This window comes from Anoplopoma fimbria, chromosome 17, assembly GCF_027596085.1.
Source record: "Anoplopoma fimbria isolate UVic2021 breed Golden Eagle Sablefish chromosome 17, Afim_UVic_2022, whole genome shotgun sequence".
NCBI classification, from domain to species: Eukaryota; Metazoa; Chordata; class Actinopteri; order Perciformes; family Anoplopomatidae; genus Anoplopoma; species Anoplopoma fimbria.
In genome coordinates this window covers 20,001-36,779 of record NC_072465.1, presented here as the reverse complement: position 1 = coordinate 36,779, position 16,779 = coordinate 20,001, and the positions used below count along the sequence as shown (strand labels likewise).

General features: G+C 41.2%; 3 protein-coding genes across 3 annotated transcripts in view; 2 read left to right on the top strand and 1 right to left on the bottom strand.

Moving 5' to 3' along the window:
• The window catches only part of LOC129105846 (inositol 1,4,5-trisphosphate receptor type 1-like), a 65,220-nt gene extending 62,235 nt beyond the window's left edge, over positions 1-2,985 (top strand). The window contains exons 59-61 of the mRNA XM_054617056.1: positions 122-282; positions 992-1,153; positions 1,620-2,985. Coding sequence (XP_054473031.1) covers positions 122-282; positions 992-1,153; positions 1,620-1,706 — 410 coding nt within the window. The 3' untranslated portion in view covers positions 1,707-2,985. The remainder of the gene's footprint in view (positions 1-121; positions 283-991; positions 1,154-1,619) is intronic.
• Positions 2,986-5,669: 2,684 nt separating this feature from the next.
• On the top strand, positions 5,670-9,426 carry LOC129105803 (class E basic helix-loop-helix protein 40-like). The gene is given in 6 exon segments (XM_054617005.1): positions 5,670-6,101; positions 6,217-6,280; positions 6,518-6,625; positions 7,043-7,166; positions 7,367-7,885; positions 7,888-9,426. Coding segments are annotated over 6 exon segments (1,284 nt in total). The 5' UTR covers positions 5,670-6,030; the 3' UTR covers positions 8,286-9,426.
• A 1,752-nt stretch (positions 9,427-11,178) lies between these two features.
• LOC129105309 (tubulin monoglycylase TTLL3-like) lies at positions 11,179-16,096 on the bottom strand (the record flags this gene model as incomplete). Its single annotated transcript, XM_054616248.1, has 11 exons — positions 11,179-11,955; positions 12,059-12,491; positions 12,647-12,890; positions 13,251-13,399; positions 14,246-14,426; positions 14,502-14,582; positions 14,771-14,885; positions 15,005-15,133; positions 15,301-15,356; positions 15,798-15,963; positions 16,049-16,096. Coding segments are annotated over 11 exons (2,379 nt in total), but the record flags the coding sequence as incomplete, so codon positions are not given.
• Positions 16,097-16,779: the final 683 nt, after the last annotated feature.

The window sequence follows — 16,779 nt, the reverse complement described above, 5'->3', positions numbered from 1 at the left end:
CAAAGTGGCATGTTCGCTTCCCCGATGGCATTGGGAAAAAGATACTAGTAGAATGGAGGAGAGCCTCGGTCGTACTTAAACATCCTGTAACTCCTTACTATGAATAATGTTGTTATTGCAGGCCTGGAGCGGGATAAGTTTGACAACAAGACGGTGACCTTTGAGGAGCACATCAAAGAGGAGCACAACATGTGGCACTACCTGTTCTTTATTGTGCTGGTAAAAGTTAAGGACTCCACTGAATACACAGGCCCTGAGAGCTACGTAGCTGAGATGATCAAGGTAAATAAAAAGCACAGCCACACCCTGAAAACACACATCCTGATCCACTTTCTCAGTGCAGGCTTACTTTTTCCCCTGAAATGGCTTACAATTATCATCAGAGCATGCTGTCTTGGAGTAGATTATAGTCTGCTGCAGCAAATCCGAATACAAGAGCAGTAAAATGGGTGTCATGTTTTTAGTACATTTACTATGATCACATAGACTTAATCAGGTTATGCTACTGAGTCAGACTTGCTAACATGTACAGGCACGTTTCACACACCTTCGTACAGTAAAGTGTTCCTCTTCTCTAATCCCAACTGACAGACATGCTGCTCTTGCACATTAAATTACATTAACAGACTGGTGCAGACGAACAGGAAAACAGTACAAGACGATACATTAGTTGCAGTCTAACCCTTAAACTGACCAAAGCATGAAAAGGAAGCATTGGTCAGTTTGATGGGATTTCCACTGTACTTCATGGTGGGCTGTGTGTGTCTGTGGTCTTTTACTGTTACTCCTGAGCCAATGATACCACGCAAGCATATTTATTCGAAAAACAGACTGTAGCCCAGCATCATTTGGAGTTCAGATGTAAGCACTTGGTTGACAAACTTTAGCACCTGCCTGGTAGAAGTACCTATTCCTTTTTTGTCCTATTTAGCTTTATTAACTCCTAGTAAATGTACAAAAGTCAGTGGCTGATATGTTTGGTCGTCCACAGGAGCACAACCTGGACTGGTTCCCACGGATGCGCGCCATGTCACTGGTGAGCAGCGATGCCGAGGGGGAGCAGAATGAAATCAGGAACCTGCAGGAGAAGCTTGAGTCGACCATGAGGCTGGTTTCCAACCTGTCTGGACAGCTGACTGAGCTCAAGGAACAGGTAGATCATGTGACAGTAAACCATGCACTCCCTCAGTTTGTAATATATAGATAGCTTTCCTTAGACTGTCAACCTACACCCTGGTTGTTTAATTACTCAGAACCACATCATTAAAATGAACAATAACATGGAAAGAGTTATTGGGGATTGGTAGATCACTGTTGTACAATCACCATTATGGAACTGATGACTCATAGAGCCCAAGCTTATACCTAAAGTAGTTCATTTTCAGTATTTGCTGCTCATCTCTTCCTTGGAATGGTATGGTTCATGCACAACATAAAAATGCTCCATACTTAGTTACATAATGCGATGACAGCTGTCCAACCTGAAAAGGTTAAATACACTTAAAGTAAATATTTCATTGCTAAGGAGCACACTATTGCCTGCGAGTCTTAAAGTAGTAAATCCTTCATTGTTTGCAAGCTTGCAGTCTTTAAACTACTTTTTTTGTTTCCACGTGCAGATGACAGAGCAGAGGAAGCAGAAGCAACGAATTGGTCTTCTTGGTCATCCCCCTCACATGAACATCAATCCCCAGCAGCCTGCCTGAGGGCCCTTGGGGCCAGTATCACCAGTGCCTTAGCACTTCTGTCAGTGCGCCACATGTTATACAGGAGAATGCCAAATCATGTCCGTCTCCAGTATGTATTTCGGTCGATGTCTGACTGTATACTTCACCAGAAACTCCCACAATAAGTGTTTCTACAAAATGCGAGTGTCTGTGTGAAGTGAAAGTTATCTGAGTATGTAACTGGCTACCTGTAGAGTGGATTTGTCTCTGTGGGTGGAGTGTTTACCAAGTGCCTCGGGACCTGAGAAGCCAATCCTGTGGGTTAAGGTGATGAAAACACTGACTTCAGCTTTACTACCCCGAATGCCTTCTGCATTTTAACATAATGACAGCATGCCAAAGTTCAGACATTGTTCCTGAGGGGGTATTGCTCTCAAGTGGCCTTTTATTGAGGTTTTTAATCCTCAGTGTTGCACCAGCAAACTCAGGTCACATGTGTATTTAAAGGTTTGTATGAACTCTGCAACACATTTGTCTTTTGTCCGACAGCAATAGGATTACTTAATAATATGCAATGTCTAAATAAGAACAAACTATTTTTGGGAACTCGTATGCGATTTTTTAAATTTGAAATATGGAGATTAACAACCCCTGTAAAGAATCCTGGAGAGGTCACCTTACCTTTTAAAGTCTCTTTATGCTCTTCTATCTATTAAATCTATAGGTTTTCTTTCATTCATTATCACTTTCACATCTTTTGCAATCACAAATGAAGGTTCTTCTTGCTTCAGGACACTTTAGATTAGAAAGGCTTTTGAGGGGACTTTGTTACTTGTTAAGAGAAATAATACTGACCTAACTTTTCTATAACAATCCATGTGGACCTACTGTGGAGAAGGAGCAAACCATGTGACTGCTTCACTCTGAATGTGGTTCTATGTTGTGCTTAATGATAGTGGTGATATGGAGGCACATTGGAAGCACACTGTTAAACCAAACTTAAATGAATTTGGGAGAAACGTTAGAATGTTAGTTAAATTAGATTTTTTTGTGCACTGAATTATATAATATCTTCATTCATTTAGTCCTAAAGCACTGATATTTTCTGTAGCACACAAATAATTGTTAAGTCACTTTGTAGAAGACCCACTTGAGAATGACTGTTTGAGTGTTTGAGTGTCTGTGAAGGGGAAAAATGAAAATAGTAGATGTCATTTGGAGTGCTGCTTGACCAAACTGAACTTTTGTACTAATAGATGGTTTGTGTCTGAATTGTACATTCTATTCTTGGAGTCTATTTAAATAAACAAGTGTGTAAAATATATTTTAATGAGTGTTTAACGGTATCCGCATCAGTATGGAATTCGAGGAAATGACCAGAACATTAGCGCGACTAAAGGTAATGAGGATGTTGGCATTTGATTATCTGTCTGCCTGCTTATTGGTTGACAACTTGAGTGGTGCCATTCGTTTAACGTGCTGCAGTCAGATTAAAGAGAGACGAGAAGTAAATTTGGGGATTGCCGGCAGATGAACTCTGTTATCTGTGGTCCTCAAATGAGGATGTCCACTTATCTTACAACCATGTTGCATGAGGAAATATGTATGCATGTTGAGCACATACAGGTGTTGCACTTTTTTACTTTTAATTTGACCTTTTGGGATTTTATCACAGCACAGGATTTTTAAATTGTTAAACTGCTTTCTTATAGTGTCAGTCTTCTTCTGAAACTAAATTATAAGTATAGTTTATAACAAACATACACTTTGCACCTGATGAGAATGTAATCACCTAAATGTATTTTTTAATACATTACACTTTTGAACACATTAAGATTCAAACATCTTGCCATTTGTCAGTGAGCTTATATGTATATCATACAAGTCAATAAAATATTGTTAGCGTCTCTCAAGCTTGTTAGAAATTCTATCAGCATACATATATATATGTATTCATACAAACTTCATTAAAATACCTTTTTTCAGCTTTGTGCTGAAAACGATAAAAAAAAAATGCCTTCATCAGGATTTTAAATCAAATTCAGAATTAAATGTTGTTACATTTGTGTTAACTGCCCTCAAGGGGCTTTCCATTGCTGTTATTTAATTCATTTCTAGTTAATTCATTACCCACTAGGAAAAGTTTTACAACTGACCATTAGTCATTTGTTGAATAGGACACTGTTGCTGTGAAAGAAACTTCTATTTTGAAACTATGAAAAAACTGTTTATGAAAATGTCATGAAAGTTTCAAGGCTTATAGCTCTGGGGTTTTAAAAATAACTGTGACAGCTGCTGCTTTCCTTGCTATTTTTTGTCAGAGAAGATACAGCAACACTCATAATGATAGAACTTCTATTAGTGTCGTGAGAAAACCTTAAAAATCTGCCAATGAATACAATATTTATCTCTAGTGAATGTTGTGTGAGTTGCCAAAATGATCTAAATAGCACCTCAAGCTTGTGATTAAAAATAAATGGGGGGGAAAAAACGATTTTTCATAACAAATAAGTACCCAAAATGCTGCCACACTCTTTTATGGCAGGGAAGTTTTTGTTGCCTCCTGAGTCTCATTTGGCTTGAGAGGCCAGATTTTGTGTTCCTGCCTTGCATTGGAAGGTTTCTTAAAACAATAAATTGTAATAATAGGCATAAGTTCATATTATGCAGTATCTGCAGAGATTTTGCTAAATGTGCTTTTCAGGCAAAATCCTGAGACGAGGTCAATTCCACCCCCCAAAAAAACTTGAGGAAGAGAGAATGTTACAGCTTTCTCCAATCACATAGTAATTCCCACTGTAATAACCATACACTTCTGTAGTTCTAGTCCATGTTGACGTGGAAAAAATTCGGACAAATTTGAACAAATTATGGAGTTTAATGACAATATAAAAAAAAAAGGTTTTGCACATTGATTATTGTGACGCTTCCTTTTTCCATATGACATCTACAAACTGTACCTTGATTATAGGTAATTGCGCTGTAATAGACCTGTAATTTTCTGGAGCTGTCATCATCTATATAATGTGTGAAGAGACAATCAAACCCTGTTCTTTTTAAATCAAAATATCATGAAGAGAAAAATGATGTTAATGACTATGTGTCACTCAGTGGTGGTTTTCAAAGGCCTTTATGCTCTTATTTTAGCTTGAACATAGGATACTATAGTGTTATATTCAATAAAGGAATATAATAATAATTATATATTTTCAAGTAAATGGATATAATTTACGGAATCATGATAATTTCAGTGTTAATGTCCTGTCTGTATACACCTTTTTACTTGCAAAAGGCAATGAATTAAAAATCTGCATTTAAAAAAATAAAAATAAATAAAAAGGATGTAGGCCTACGTGTGTGACCTGTGCTTCCAGCCGGCAGCAGCCGACGTGTGCTGGATGAGCTGCTTGGCCATGAGGAGATCAACGTGACAGTCGGCAGCGCCTCATGACAACAAACCCACTGCACACACACTCCACGCACAGGTACACGTGGTTCTCCCGCCGTGACCGCACTGTTTATACCGGAGCCCACCTGCCTGCTGCAGGCAGCGACCAATAGAAGGGATGCTGAAGGTTGTGTATCCTCAATTATTCTTATTATGTTCTGCATGAATAGAGTATAACTTTAAATCAATGAAATGTTGAGTGTAAAACTATAAAAAAAACATCACAAAGCACCCAGTAATAAATGAATGAAATGCACTGGATGACATCATTATCCTGCAGGACATTAATGGTACACTACCATAGTATGTAAACTGTGTTACTGTATGGTGTTATTGGTCGTGGGCATATACCCACTCGACTCTCGTGCCAGGCCTGTTGCCTCTGCAGAGCACGTTCCCTGCTCACAGCCTCGTTTCAACACACTTCAGCATGGTGGTACACGAGACGGGCCACGCGCCGCCCTCCGCTGACGTCCTCCGCAGTCCGCCCACTGAGGCTCCTTATCGGCAGAAAGTGGGCCGTCCCCCCGCCGAGGATACAGCACCGCTCAACACGTGAGCCTCATGTGACAGAGGTAGGTCAGGCAGAGTCAGAGGGTTTATTTAACTCGTCGCTCGGTCCTCCCCCACTTTCCCAAACGCCACCAACAGGACCACGGCGTTGAACATCGCTGGGACTAACTTCAAACTATTTCCACACGCAAAACAATAAGATTCACACCAATACGACTATTTGCCTTATTTGAATACTGCGGAATTAAATCAAATCGAAAACCTTTCTTGTGGCATTGCATTTAACTAACTGCTTTTTTTTCTTCAACTTTTTTCATCACGCGTAAATAAATGCGTTTTTATTTGTAACTTTTATTGGAGAAGTACGGTGGTAAAAAATACTCTGTGATTGGAGTGAAAAGAATGGAGCGAATCCCAAGCGCGCAACCACCTCCCCTGTCCAAACACCAGGCTGATCTGTCGGACGTGCAGGGGTAAGTTATAAAATGCTTTCCTCAAACGCACTTAATATTCTATTCATATGCTGTACATTACTCTTAACCAAACCATTACCTCACACTTAACTATCCTCTCTTTGTGTTTCATTAGGATGGATTTCCCGATGTATGTTTATAAACCCAGACGAGGAATGAAGAGAGGAGAGGAGAGCAAGGTCCGTTATTATTTTGCTTATTGCCAACTTGTTTCGTTATAATGACATCATGTAATTAAAAGCTGGGAACTACACATAAGGAATTCGTCTAGCAGTAGTCATGTAGTACCATAAATGGTTGACCTAATTTCTGCTATGACATAACTCCTGGAATCCTCCCTATCTGATCATAAAGAGCCATATCTGTGTGTTTTTGGATCAAATGAATTCAACCAACATTGCTGTCTATTCCTGCAGGAAACCTACAAGCTGCCTCACAGACTTATTGAGAAGAAAAGGCGTGACCGGATAAACGAGTGTATCGCTCAGTTGAAAGATTTATTACCAGAGCACCTGAAACTCACGGTAAGTTCATGCCGTGGCTGGGAGGGAAAATGGGATTCACTGTGTTGAGTGGCATGCACCATCGAGTGGCTGTTCAGTGGTATTACATCCTCTGTGCTGAGTGCGTCAGCAGTCAGTCAATGACAGCTCACACTAAGAGGACCTGTCTTCTGTCATGTCCCTTTGTTTAAACTGATGATTAAAAAAATGTAATTTAATTCCATAGACAAAAACAAGAACTTGCAATAAAATTAATACTCCAGACTGCATATTATTTATTTAAAAGTGTATGATCCCATATCAAATTGATTATTTCTAATTGATTCTTTTTTTGCCTTTATGGCTGTTGTGATCCTGTGAACATGAGCAGTAAAGTGCAGTTTTTTGTGTGTTACATAAGAGTTGGGGATGTGCTGACTGTGTGTGTCTTTCCCACAGACTCTGGGCCATCTGGAGAAGGCTGTGGTTTTAGAGCTTACACTCAAGCACGTGAAAGCCCTCACCTCTCTTCTGGAGCAGCAGCAGCAGAAGATCCTCGCTCTGCAGAACGGCATGCAAATTGGTGAGCTGCAGATCACTCACACACGCGTGCTGCACACACAAGTATGCACATGCAGCAGGATGGTGTGTTGGACAGCGGGCAAATTAGCAAGATGAATACACAATGAGGGGATTATGCAGATCAACTGGCAAATAAGTGACTTTAAAGTGTATTTCAAACTGCAACATCTCTGACTGTGTGGTTTCCTGTTGTCTTTACAGATCAGCCTGCTGTCAACCAGGAGAAGTCAGAGGAGATGTTTCGCTCTGGCTTCCACATTTGTGCCAAGGAGATGCTTCAGTATCTTGGCAATCATGAAACTAATGGAGATTTCACACCATCCCATATGATCAATCACCTTCACAAGTTAGCCGCAGAGGTGCTGCAAAGTCCGGTCCGACCCCGCACTCCTCTTAGCCCTCAAGCTGAAGAAATCCCTGCCTACCACCAGCACCAACCTCACAAGGAGAAGCCCACCAGCTTACCCCCTAAACCCAGCGAGGGCTACGGGAGGAACTGTGTACCCGTCATCCAGCGTGCGCACGCTCCGACGAGCAGTGAGCAGAGTGGCAGTGATACGGATACAGACAGCGGCTATGGGGGAGAGCTGGAGAAGACTGAATCTGGGGCGCAACAGGGACGTCCAGATTACTACAGTCAGGAGAGCCATCTGAAGCGAGCGCTCGCCGAAAGACAGAGCTCCGGCATCAAACAGGAGGAAGACGAGCCGCGCCACAAACGCCCCGGGTGGAGTCGTCAGAGGACGAGCTGCTCTCAGGTGGAGAATCATCAACATCGTCGTCCTCATGCGGTTACGCCAGTTACATGAGCGTGTCCCCCAACCATCCAACTCCTCCACACCCCCTCTGCATGCCTTTCTACCTCATTCCACCCTCTGCTGCGGCCTACCTGCCGATGCTGGAGAAATGCTGGTACCCCGGGGCTGTGCCCATGCTCTATCCTGGCATGGGAGGCTCTGCACCCACCATGTCCAGCGAAAGACTGCCTGCACCTCAGCTGGTGTTGTCTCCCAGGGGAGGCTCTCCGGCCCCAGTCATATCTCAGACCCCCATGGACTCCCCTGCCCTCCTTCAAGCATTAAAGCAGGTACCACCCCTCAACCAGGAAACCAAAGACTGAGAGAGCAGGGGCGAAGAGGTGATCCCGATCTAGTACCCAGGAGTAGAGACAGTAGTAGAAATGAAAACATGACCCATCCTCATTCCCGTTCTCTGTCCTTTAGCCGGGAGGTCAAACAGCAAACTGGAGGACTTGTAGAAATGATCAAGAGGAGATGGAGAAGAGGGCAACATCCGTCCACACTCTGAGGATGCAAATCTCTGGCTGAATGTTAAATGCTCAGTGGTATTACTCAGTGCAAATGTATAATACAAACCGGACCTGCCCTGCATACACACCAACACATACACCTGGTTGAATGTAAAGAAAGAAACATTTTAGATGCTGCTCTTAATGTTTAAAACGCAGATGACACTGATGCGTCTTGTAGCTGCAATAGAGACACGCCATCTTTGTACTTTAGAAAGTGTTGCACCAAATGTTAGAGGTAATTTTTTCATCCAAAGTTTGTTGCCTACGTCCTTTAGATCCCCATTACGCTCATCACTGAGGATGCCCTTCGAACCAGACACTATGCTGACTGGCACCATAAGATACAAGGGTTTCCTCAAGTGTGTACAGACAACAGTAAAGGTACACCCAATGCACGGATGAAGGAATGGGCCACCACATGACCACACTGAATGAGAAGTCTTGTTTTTCATTGATAAACAGACAGTTCAGATGGATTTCCTGTAATTATTGTTCATAGCCTTCTTGTACATTTCTATTTTTGATACCTGTTCTCACACTCTGTCCATGCGGAGCGATAGAAGCTGCGCAGAGTGCGGACAATTGTACGTTGTGTACTCAGAAAACTGTGTGCATACTGTAGCACTGTGCTGGACCTGGTCTGCATACTAGACATCTGTTTCTGCTCAAGTCAAACCTGGTGTTTGTTCTTGCTGTTGCCTTTTACTTGTGAAAAGCTGATAAATCTCAGATGTTTATTCTCTGTACTACGTATGAATACTGGAGTCAAAGGAGGGAGGAGGAGAGAAGTTGAATGTAAAAGTTTTACCAGAAGACTAGTTTTCTACAGAAAGAGGTACTTGAGATTTTATATTTTGGGACCTACATGAAAGATGTTTGATGTACATATTTTGTCTATAAATGTTGGTATACATTATATAAGTGTATTAATAAAGTATTTTTTCCCGTGGAGATTCGCATTGACTATGTATTATGAAAAAGAAGTAGAGTGTGTGTGTGTGTGTGTGTGTGTGTGTGAAAACATCTAGCAATGAAATGCAATCTGTTCTTTTACATTACCACAACATTCATATCAGCAGGAACACTTATGTAACGGCAGATCTGTTGCCTGGCTCTCCTGCTGGTTAACCGTCTGTGCCTACTAATACAACAACAAGTAAATACATGAGTGTAAACAGTTTCAGTTAAGCTCCTGACGCAATAATCAGGATCCATCTGCTTTATGTCAACAGCCTTGACCAGGAGACATTTTCTCTGTTTTTTTTTTTTTTAAATTGGCTTCATGTTTGAATATGAAATACTATATCCCAGAATTGCGAGATCTCTTTCTCTATTTACTCTATTCACCACACTATAAATGCACAAATTCCAACAAATACTACACACCACAACATGTGTAGTATTGTGCAATCACATTTTTTTAGCTATGTGATTGCACTTACAATCAACAAAGTTTATCTCAAGCTGCAGATTTCTCAATATGTCTACACAGGCCCAATGTATCTATGTCCATGTTCAGCACCACAAACTCTTCAACCTGATATTTTTTTCCCACTATCATTTATTTGACATAGGAGTGTTAGTTTGTTCCTACAAAAATGAAGTGAAAGCACACTAAATGCCATTTGTTCCTTCTAAAGCTGTAGTAAACACTTTATTTCAGCCAGTTTAACCATTTGCTATAATTTAATAATACTTTTAATACTCATTTCATGCATTAAGATGCATAACCACAACATCTCTGGTTTTGTTTCACGTCATATCTGTCTCCCCTTCTCATTGTTTCCTGTCTGTTTCTATTTATGTCAATCATAAAATATAATAATATATCCTACGGTTTGCCAACTTCAGTAATTTATTTTTAGTCATGGGGCTTAGTAAAAACACCCAGACTTATTTAGGTATTACATTTTTTTTTTTGACAATTATTTACATTTCTTTGGTAAAATATGTGGCAGGTAAATCTGTATTGGTGTCTAAGTTATTCAGGAGATGACTTGATGTTTTAAAAGAGGCTGAAAGACCAAATACACCAGGTGGTGCTGAAGATGTGTCAACATCTGGATAAGAACTGACAGCTCTTTCCTTTTAACTCCCTCTCCTTGACAGGTTTTGGCATAAACATGCAGTTAGATCATTGAGCCTTTGTTGCCACCTGCTGGCCATTTAAAATACCTCTATTCTGTTAACATAAAACTGATTATTTATCTGTAGAAGATGGAACCAGTGGTCATTTCGTAATGTTATTTTCCGCACAGTCCCCTTGGAACATCTGCCACACTCGAGACACTTGAATATAATAACTATTTTTTTTTTTTTTTTAATACAAATAAACTTCAACACAGTATTGATTGGTGTTACATTCATAACATAATCGTAAAACATATAGATATATTTAGATTCCAGCCAAACTAAAACATAATTCAAATCTACTACTGAAATATATGGTATGTATGATATTAAACTCCTGATATGAGAATGTAAAAGTATTCATATTTACCTTGATGTTGTAAATTTAAAGCCCCTATGTGGATGATAGAAAATGTCTCACTCCTGCCACTCACCATGATTGTCTCAAGTTTTCTTCAAACAAAATCTGATGTAATCAGAATAATTAAAATGTTACTACTATCACAATATGTTGTGACTGTAATATATAATGTGTAATGAGTTGTTAATTAGGCTCAAGCCCATTTAACACTCAATACCACTGATTTTTATGTTCCCCTGTGCACTCTCCTTTAAATTTGGCCGTGCTTTGCCTTCGAGAGCAGAGGAATAACTGATGCCTTGGGACACTGGGGTGAGAGGACAAATTTGGATTACGACAGGCAGTGGTCCCCACCACAATGTTTGGTTGCAAGCTAAGAACCTCCAGGGTAGGAAGGGGACCCCGGAGTGAAGGAAAGACCCGGTTAGGAGTTCTGTGTTGGGGCTCAAAAGCTGTCTGGGGAAAGAAGGATCTGGAGATGTGTGATCCATGGCCTGGGTCGGCCTGAGATTTGCTGTGAGGAGGGCTGAGGGAAAAGGAAAAGCTCCGTGGAACCAGAGTTACTCCGTTGGCACCAAAACTCAAACCCCAACGTTGTGCTTTCCTCTGAGGTTCAGTGTGTACCACCAAAGGTTGTTCACATGCCAGACTGCGACAGGACCTGTTAACACAGGAAGTATTCTTGACATCTGTTTTCCCCTCGGGTTCGCTCTTAGGAGATGTTGATGTCAGCTGTCTCTTTATCTTTCCAGCAGCTAGGTTCTCCTTGCCTGAGTGGCGAAAAGCAGAGACTGCGTTGGACCTCTGACCTGATGGTTTTTGTGATGTTTCAACCTTTTCTGACAACGACTGGTCCAAAGGGGACTGGATGGCGAGAGTTGGGTTAAAAATAACAGTTTGTCTATGAAGTAAAGGTCTGGATCGCCTTATGGGGGCTCCTTCCACCAGCAGGTTCACTCCCACATACTGAGGAACTTCAACTGCAGCCTGGGAGGGTGATAAAGTAAGACACAAATAAGTGCATTTTGTGTAATTACCCTGGAAATAAACACCTATTGCCTCTAGGCATGTTGTGTAAATATATTCCAACCTGTTTGAAGATTAGCTGGAAGCCTCCTGTGTAAGCACTAGGATCAGTCCGTCTGTCCAGCACAACCCTCAGTGTGTCCAGCTGCACAGCAGGGCAGAGGCGAGAGGTCACAGCGGTGGAGCAGGCCATAGTTGGACTGGCGTTGATCTCCAGAAGCCAAGGCCTCAGATCTCTGCCCAGCATAAAGTCAGCTCCGTAGAGCTCAAAGCTGGCCTTGCGGGGCTCGACCAGGTCTTGGGCTGTCTGCAGGGCGCGCACCACTGCCTGCTGCATGCCGGTGACCACCACTGACTCCCACTCCGCCCCACGGCCCTGCCGCTGCAGATAAGCCCTAAACTGAGAGCAGGACCACATATTGTCCTCAGGCACTCCTGGATGCGCTCGGGACGGCTGAAAGTGCTTCTGGATGGAGTTGTTGCAAAGATGGACTGAACTGAGGAAAATAACAAAGGAGGTTACACCATGAAGGTACATGTAATTCGAGCTTTGAATGACATGAGTAAAATTTGTCTACTTGAAGTTTATAATCAATCCCTACATGAATTACTTTATTTTTATTTATATCTTTTTTCTGACCCACTGTCTGACCTGTCCAGAGTTTTTGTTGAATATGGCTGAGTGGAGAACCGCAGGTAGCACTCTCTGTAGAACCAGACGGTCAGAGGGTTCCAGTCGGTGACGAGGAACCACTGACGGAGGTCAAACTTGGTGCCATGGACCAACAGAGGACGTTCAAGGTATTTCTGAACCACCCACTTACTCTCTTTAGACAGGGCTCTGTCACTGTCCACAAGTTCCAAAATCTCCTCCAGGCGATTCATACACATAATACCTGTGTGGTTGAGGTGACATGGAAAAGGACAAAGAAACCAAAACTGGCTTTAACAAATGAAAACTGCATTAAACTAAGAGGACATGGTGTTTATGATGACCTTTTCAATAAATAGCAGGCTAACATTCCTTGGTCATACTGAAGGCTATAAGAGAAACTGTAGGCATAATCATTTTAGTTTCCTAAATTGAATGTAGAAAAACGAAGCAATAGTGACATTTCTATGTCACAGTTCATGTTGCAATCATAATATTTACAACAGAAATTGTTCTTTTCAATATTGCTTTCAGTATTGTGCGCAGAGAAAGTAAAAGATTGATATATAAGATGATCATGTAACAATTCTTTCTGAAACCTCACCTCGTCCTCTCGACTTTGCACCTGATTTGATGATCCAGATGTTATTTAGTCCATCGGTATCCAGCTGAGGGCAAGCTTCCTGCAGTCTGATTAAAGTGGCCTGGCAGCGCTCCACAAACACACTGCTACCGCTGATCAATGCACCTTCACTACACACAAACATTAGACTCACAGATTGAGTTTATTAATGTGCAGATTCACTAAATCTTACTATCATGTTTTACTCCAGAAAGTAATTATGTACACATATACACACTGTTTATCACAGTGGAAAAGATAAAAAAAATTACGAAACTTGAATATAAAAAACGCTTAATTTCTGAGTGGTGTGTTCATGGACATTATTGTCCAGTACAACACACAAGGGAGATGGAGGAGCTACTCACTGTTGGAAATAAATGGCGGACTGTGAAGCAACAAACCCCACCGAGCATTTCAGGAGAAAAGGAATGGCAGCCTTATATTTGATTATTTAGATTAGATTTAAAATAGGCACTAATGCTCTAACGGTGTAGTCAGTTTAGATAGATCAGTTTTCATACGTGTGTATACAGATCTATATCAATTTCCTGTATAAAAACAGTCAAAATAGTGCACTATAAATATTAGCATACCGTATTGTGTTATTTCTATGGTATTTGTATATATAGTGGTGGGGAACTGGAACATACTGTATCATTCCAGTAAAGTAAACTTTAATGGAGACTGTAAACCTAACTGACTCTATATTTAGCCCAACCTGACTCCTAACATGAACTACAGATAGTGTTATATAAAGTCATATGAACTGTATGTATGATAATATATAAACATATCTAAACCTCATCTAATAAGAAATTCTTCAATATACATTTAGGGTGAGTTTTACTTTTTTTTAATTACCTTTTTTCATTTGATAAGCTGACTTTGGCTGTCAGTACTGCAGATACATTTAAAGATAAACCTAAGAAGGATAATTCTAGCTAACCAAAGAAGCACCCAGAAAACATACTCACTGCACAACCATGTAGTAGTCTTGCAGAAACTCTGCCCACTGCTGTTCCTCCACTGAGGGTGGTGTTTTTACAGTAACATCAATGTCACCGTGCTCTAAAACATTGAGAAACTCTTGACACACGTGCAAAGCCATGTCGATCATTCCTGGACCAACAAATCGATACTCCACATTATCCAACTCTGTGGAGAAAAACAAGATTGATGTCATAGAATCATGGCCAGGTCACATCTGTTTTAGGGCTTTTTGTTCCTCACCCTCTGCTCCATCTCTCCTCCATCTACTTGACTCAACCACATGCTGCAGCAGGCTGGTGCATGCTGTCTTCCTGAAATCCTCTTCATTGCCATAGAAAACAGAACGAGATCTCAAGGAAGAGAGAAAGGGCAAGTAGTTTTGTTGATTATGTATCAAGAATAAAACTAAGACAGCTGTTGTGACAAGTCCACTTGTTATTTTGTGCATTATCTTTGCATCTTTGACAGAGTAAAACTTTGGATAAGTATTATAGAGACATAAAGCAGACCTATAAATGCATGCTTTTCATCCTCTGCCCCAAGCCTGTAGCACCTTGGGAAGAAGGTGTCAGGATCTGCTGTATCAAACCACTGAAGGTTACGCAGGTTCACACAGAGCCCCACCTGAAAGAAACCGAAATATGTACATACTGTAGGAGATAGAGAGTACTAGCTGACCTATGGCCGAAGCTAATGCCTGTATTTTTGCCAGTCAATCATTAGAAACTCTTTAGGGTTGAGACCTTGGTAGTAAATGTCCAAGAATTTGCATAGTGGTTGGTCATTTGGTCATTACGTAGGGAGCGACAGTCTATGTAATCCCGACGTGTTGTCCAGTGGAAATATGTTGTCTCATTTCGAACCAGGCGAGACTAGAAAAGTTGGAGAAAGTTAAGTTGGCTGAGCTCGAATTCACAGTATGATGAAAATAGACACATAGAAATGAAGTTATGCGATAAAAACAGTAATAGCACATTGGATTGCTTCCAGACTGTGCAAGATGTCAGTGTCTTGTTGATTCATTAAATTGTTATCTTACCATGAGGTCATACATGTCGTCAAGGTTCTCCTCTTTCTCGCCTTCGTCCACTCTCTCTGGAAAGAGATAAGGAAAGAGTGTGCGTGTGTGTGTGTGTGTGCGTGCACGCAGGCTCACATGTGTAGAGGGGTGTGTTCAGAGGGTAGGGGTCTTTGTTATAGGTTGGTGTCTGTAATGTATCAGGTGCAGGGGTATCCATGTTTCCATGTAAACTAGTGCTCCAATATATATATATATGCTAGCCCCTTCTGCACTTTTAGCTCTGACTAATTGGAGAGTATATCTGATCTTTTGCACAAAATTTAAATGAATGAGCTGACAACATATGATTGACTGCACATCCAGTCTTGTCTCAGTATCCCAATCACTTTTAGACAGACATTATCTCTTTGAGACTGGTGAGATTTCAGTAGATTAATTGCATTAACACTGCCTCTTGTTTTCGCATAGATGTCTAATATGGTAGCTGTAATTGACTTTGTCGTCCATTGTCTCACCAGTAACATCAACACTGACATCACCATCATCGCCATCATCCTCCTCGTTGCCATGGCAATGAGTTGCTCTCTGGGCAGGATGGGGCAGACGTTCCACCCACCCTCTGGCCCATAAGGCAGCATGGATCACAGGGTAAGGTCCCTGCACTGAAAACACCTTCCTCAGCTGAGAATGAGTAGAAGAGAGACAGAAAGAGTCACATGAAAATGTGATTCTCTCACAGTGACGTCTAGCTTGTAGATATAATCACCTTGACTGCTTTCGCCACCAGCGTTTTAGCTGTTTTTAGCCTGGCAGGCTTGGTGTGACGCACACAAAATGTATGGTCACATTTTTGTTTATTTGATTAATATATGATGTAATGTACTGTTAGTTAAAATATTCAATGAAATAGAATCATCTATTATACTAACTTCCTCAGAAGTGTATTTCACCCTGTGGCCACTAGGCGGCAGTGCAGCGCTGTGGTTCAGGATGTGCGCACGCAACGTCTTCCCACAGCGCGGGAAAACTCTCAATGAAGACGCCACAGAACTGCCTGCTCTCACAGGTTAGTAATATATGTAAATACAAAATAAACACCATTTAAATAGAGACCAATGTTTATAGAACAATTGTTAAAATTTGTGTTTCATTTATTTGTTTAGAAGCAACGTGAGTTCGGTATTAAGACTGACTGTCGGATGCTAACGTTAGCTTAGCTGAACGATAATAGCAGTACATTCTTCTGGGTTTTCTGGCTCCTGCACATCATAATATTTATAAATAATGAAGTGATATAAATCTGTATGTTCAATGAGTTGTGTCACACTGAGTATGTTGGTTAAATGTGACCGAAAGATGTATATTAGTGTTGTGCCTGTTTGTTAGCCTGTGTTAGCCTCGTCGTATTGTTGGCGCCGCCATTGTTAGAGATCCGTGACGTCACCTACACCACAGTAGCTGTGGGACGGCTAGAGAGATCCGTGACGTCACCTACAC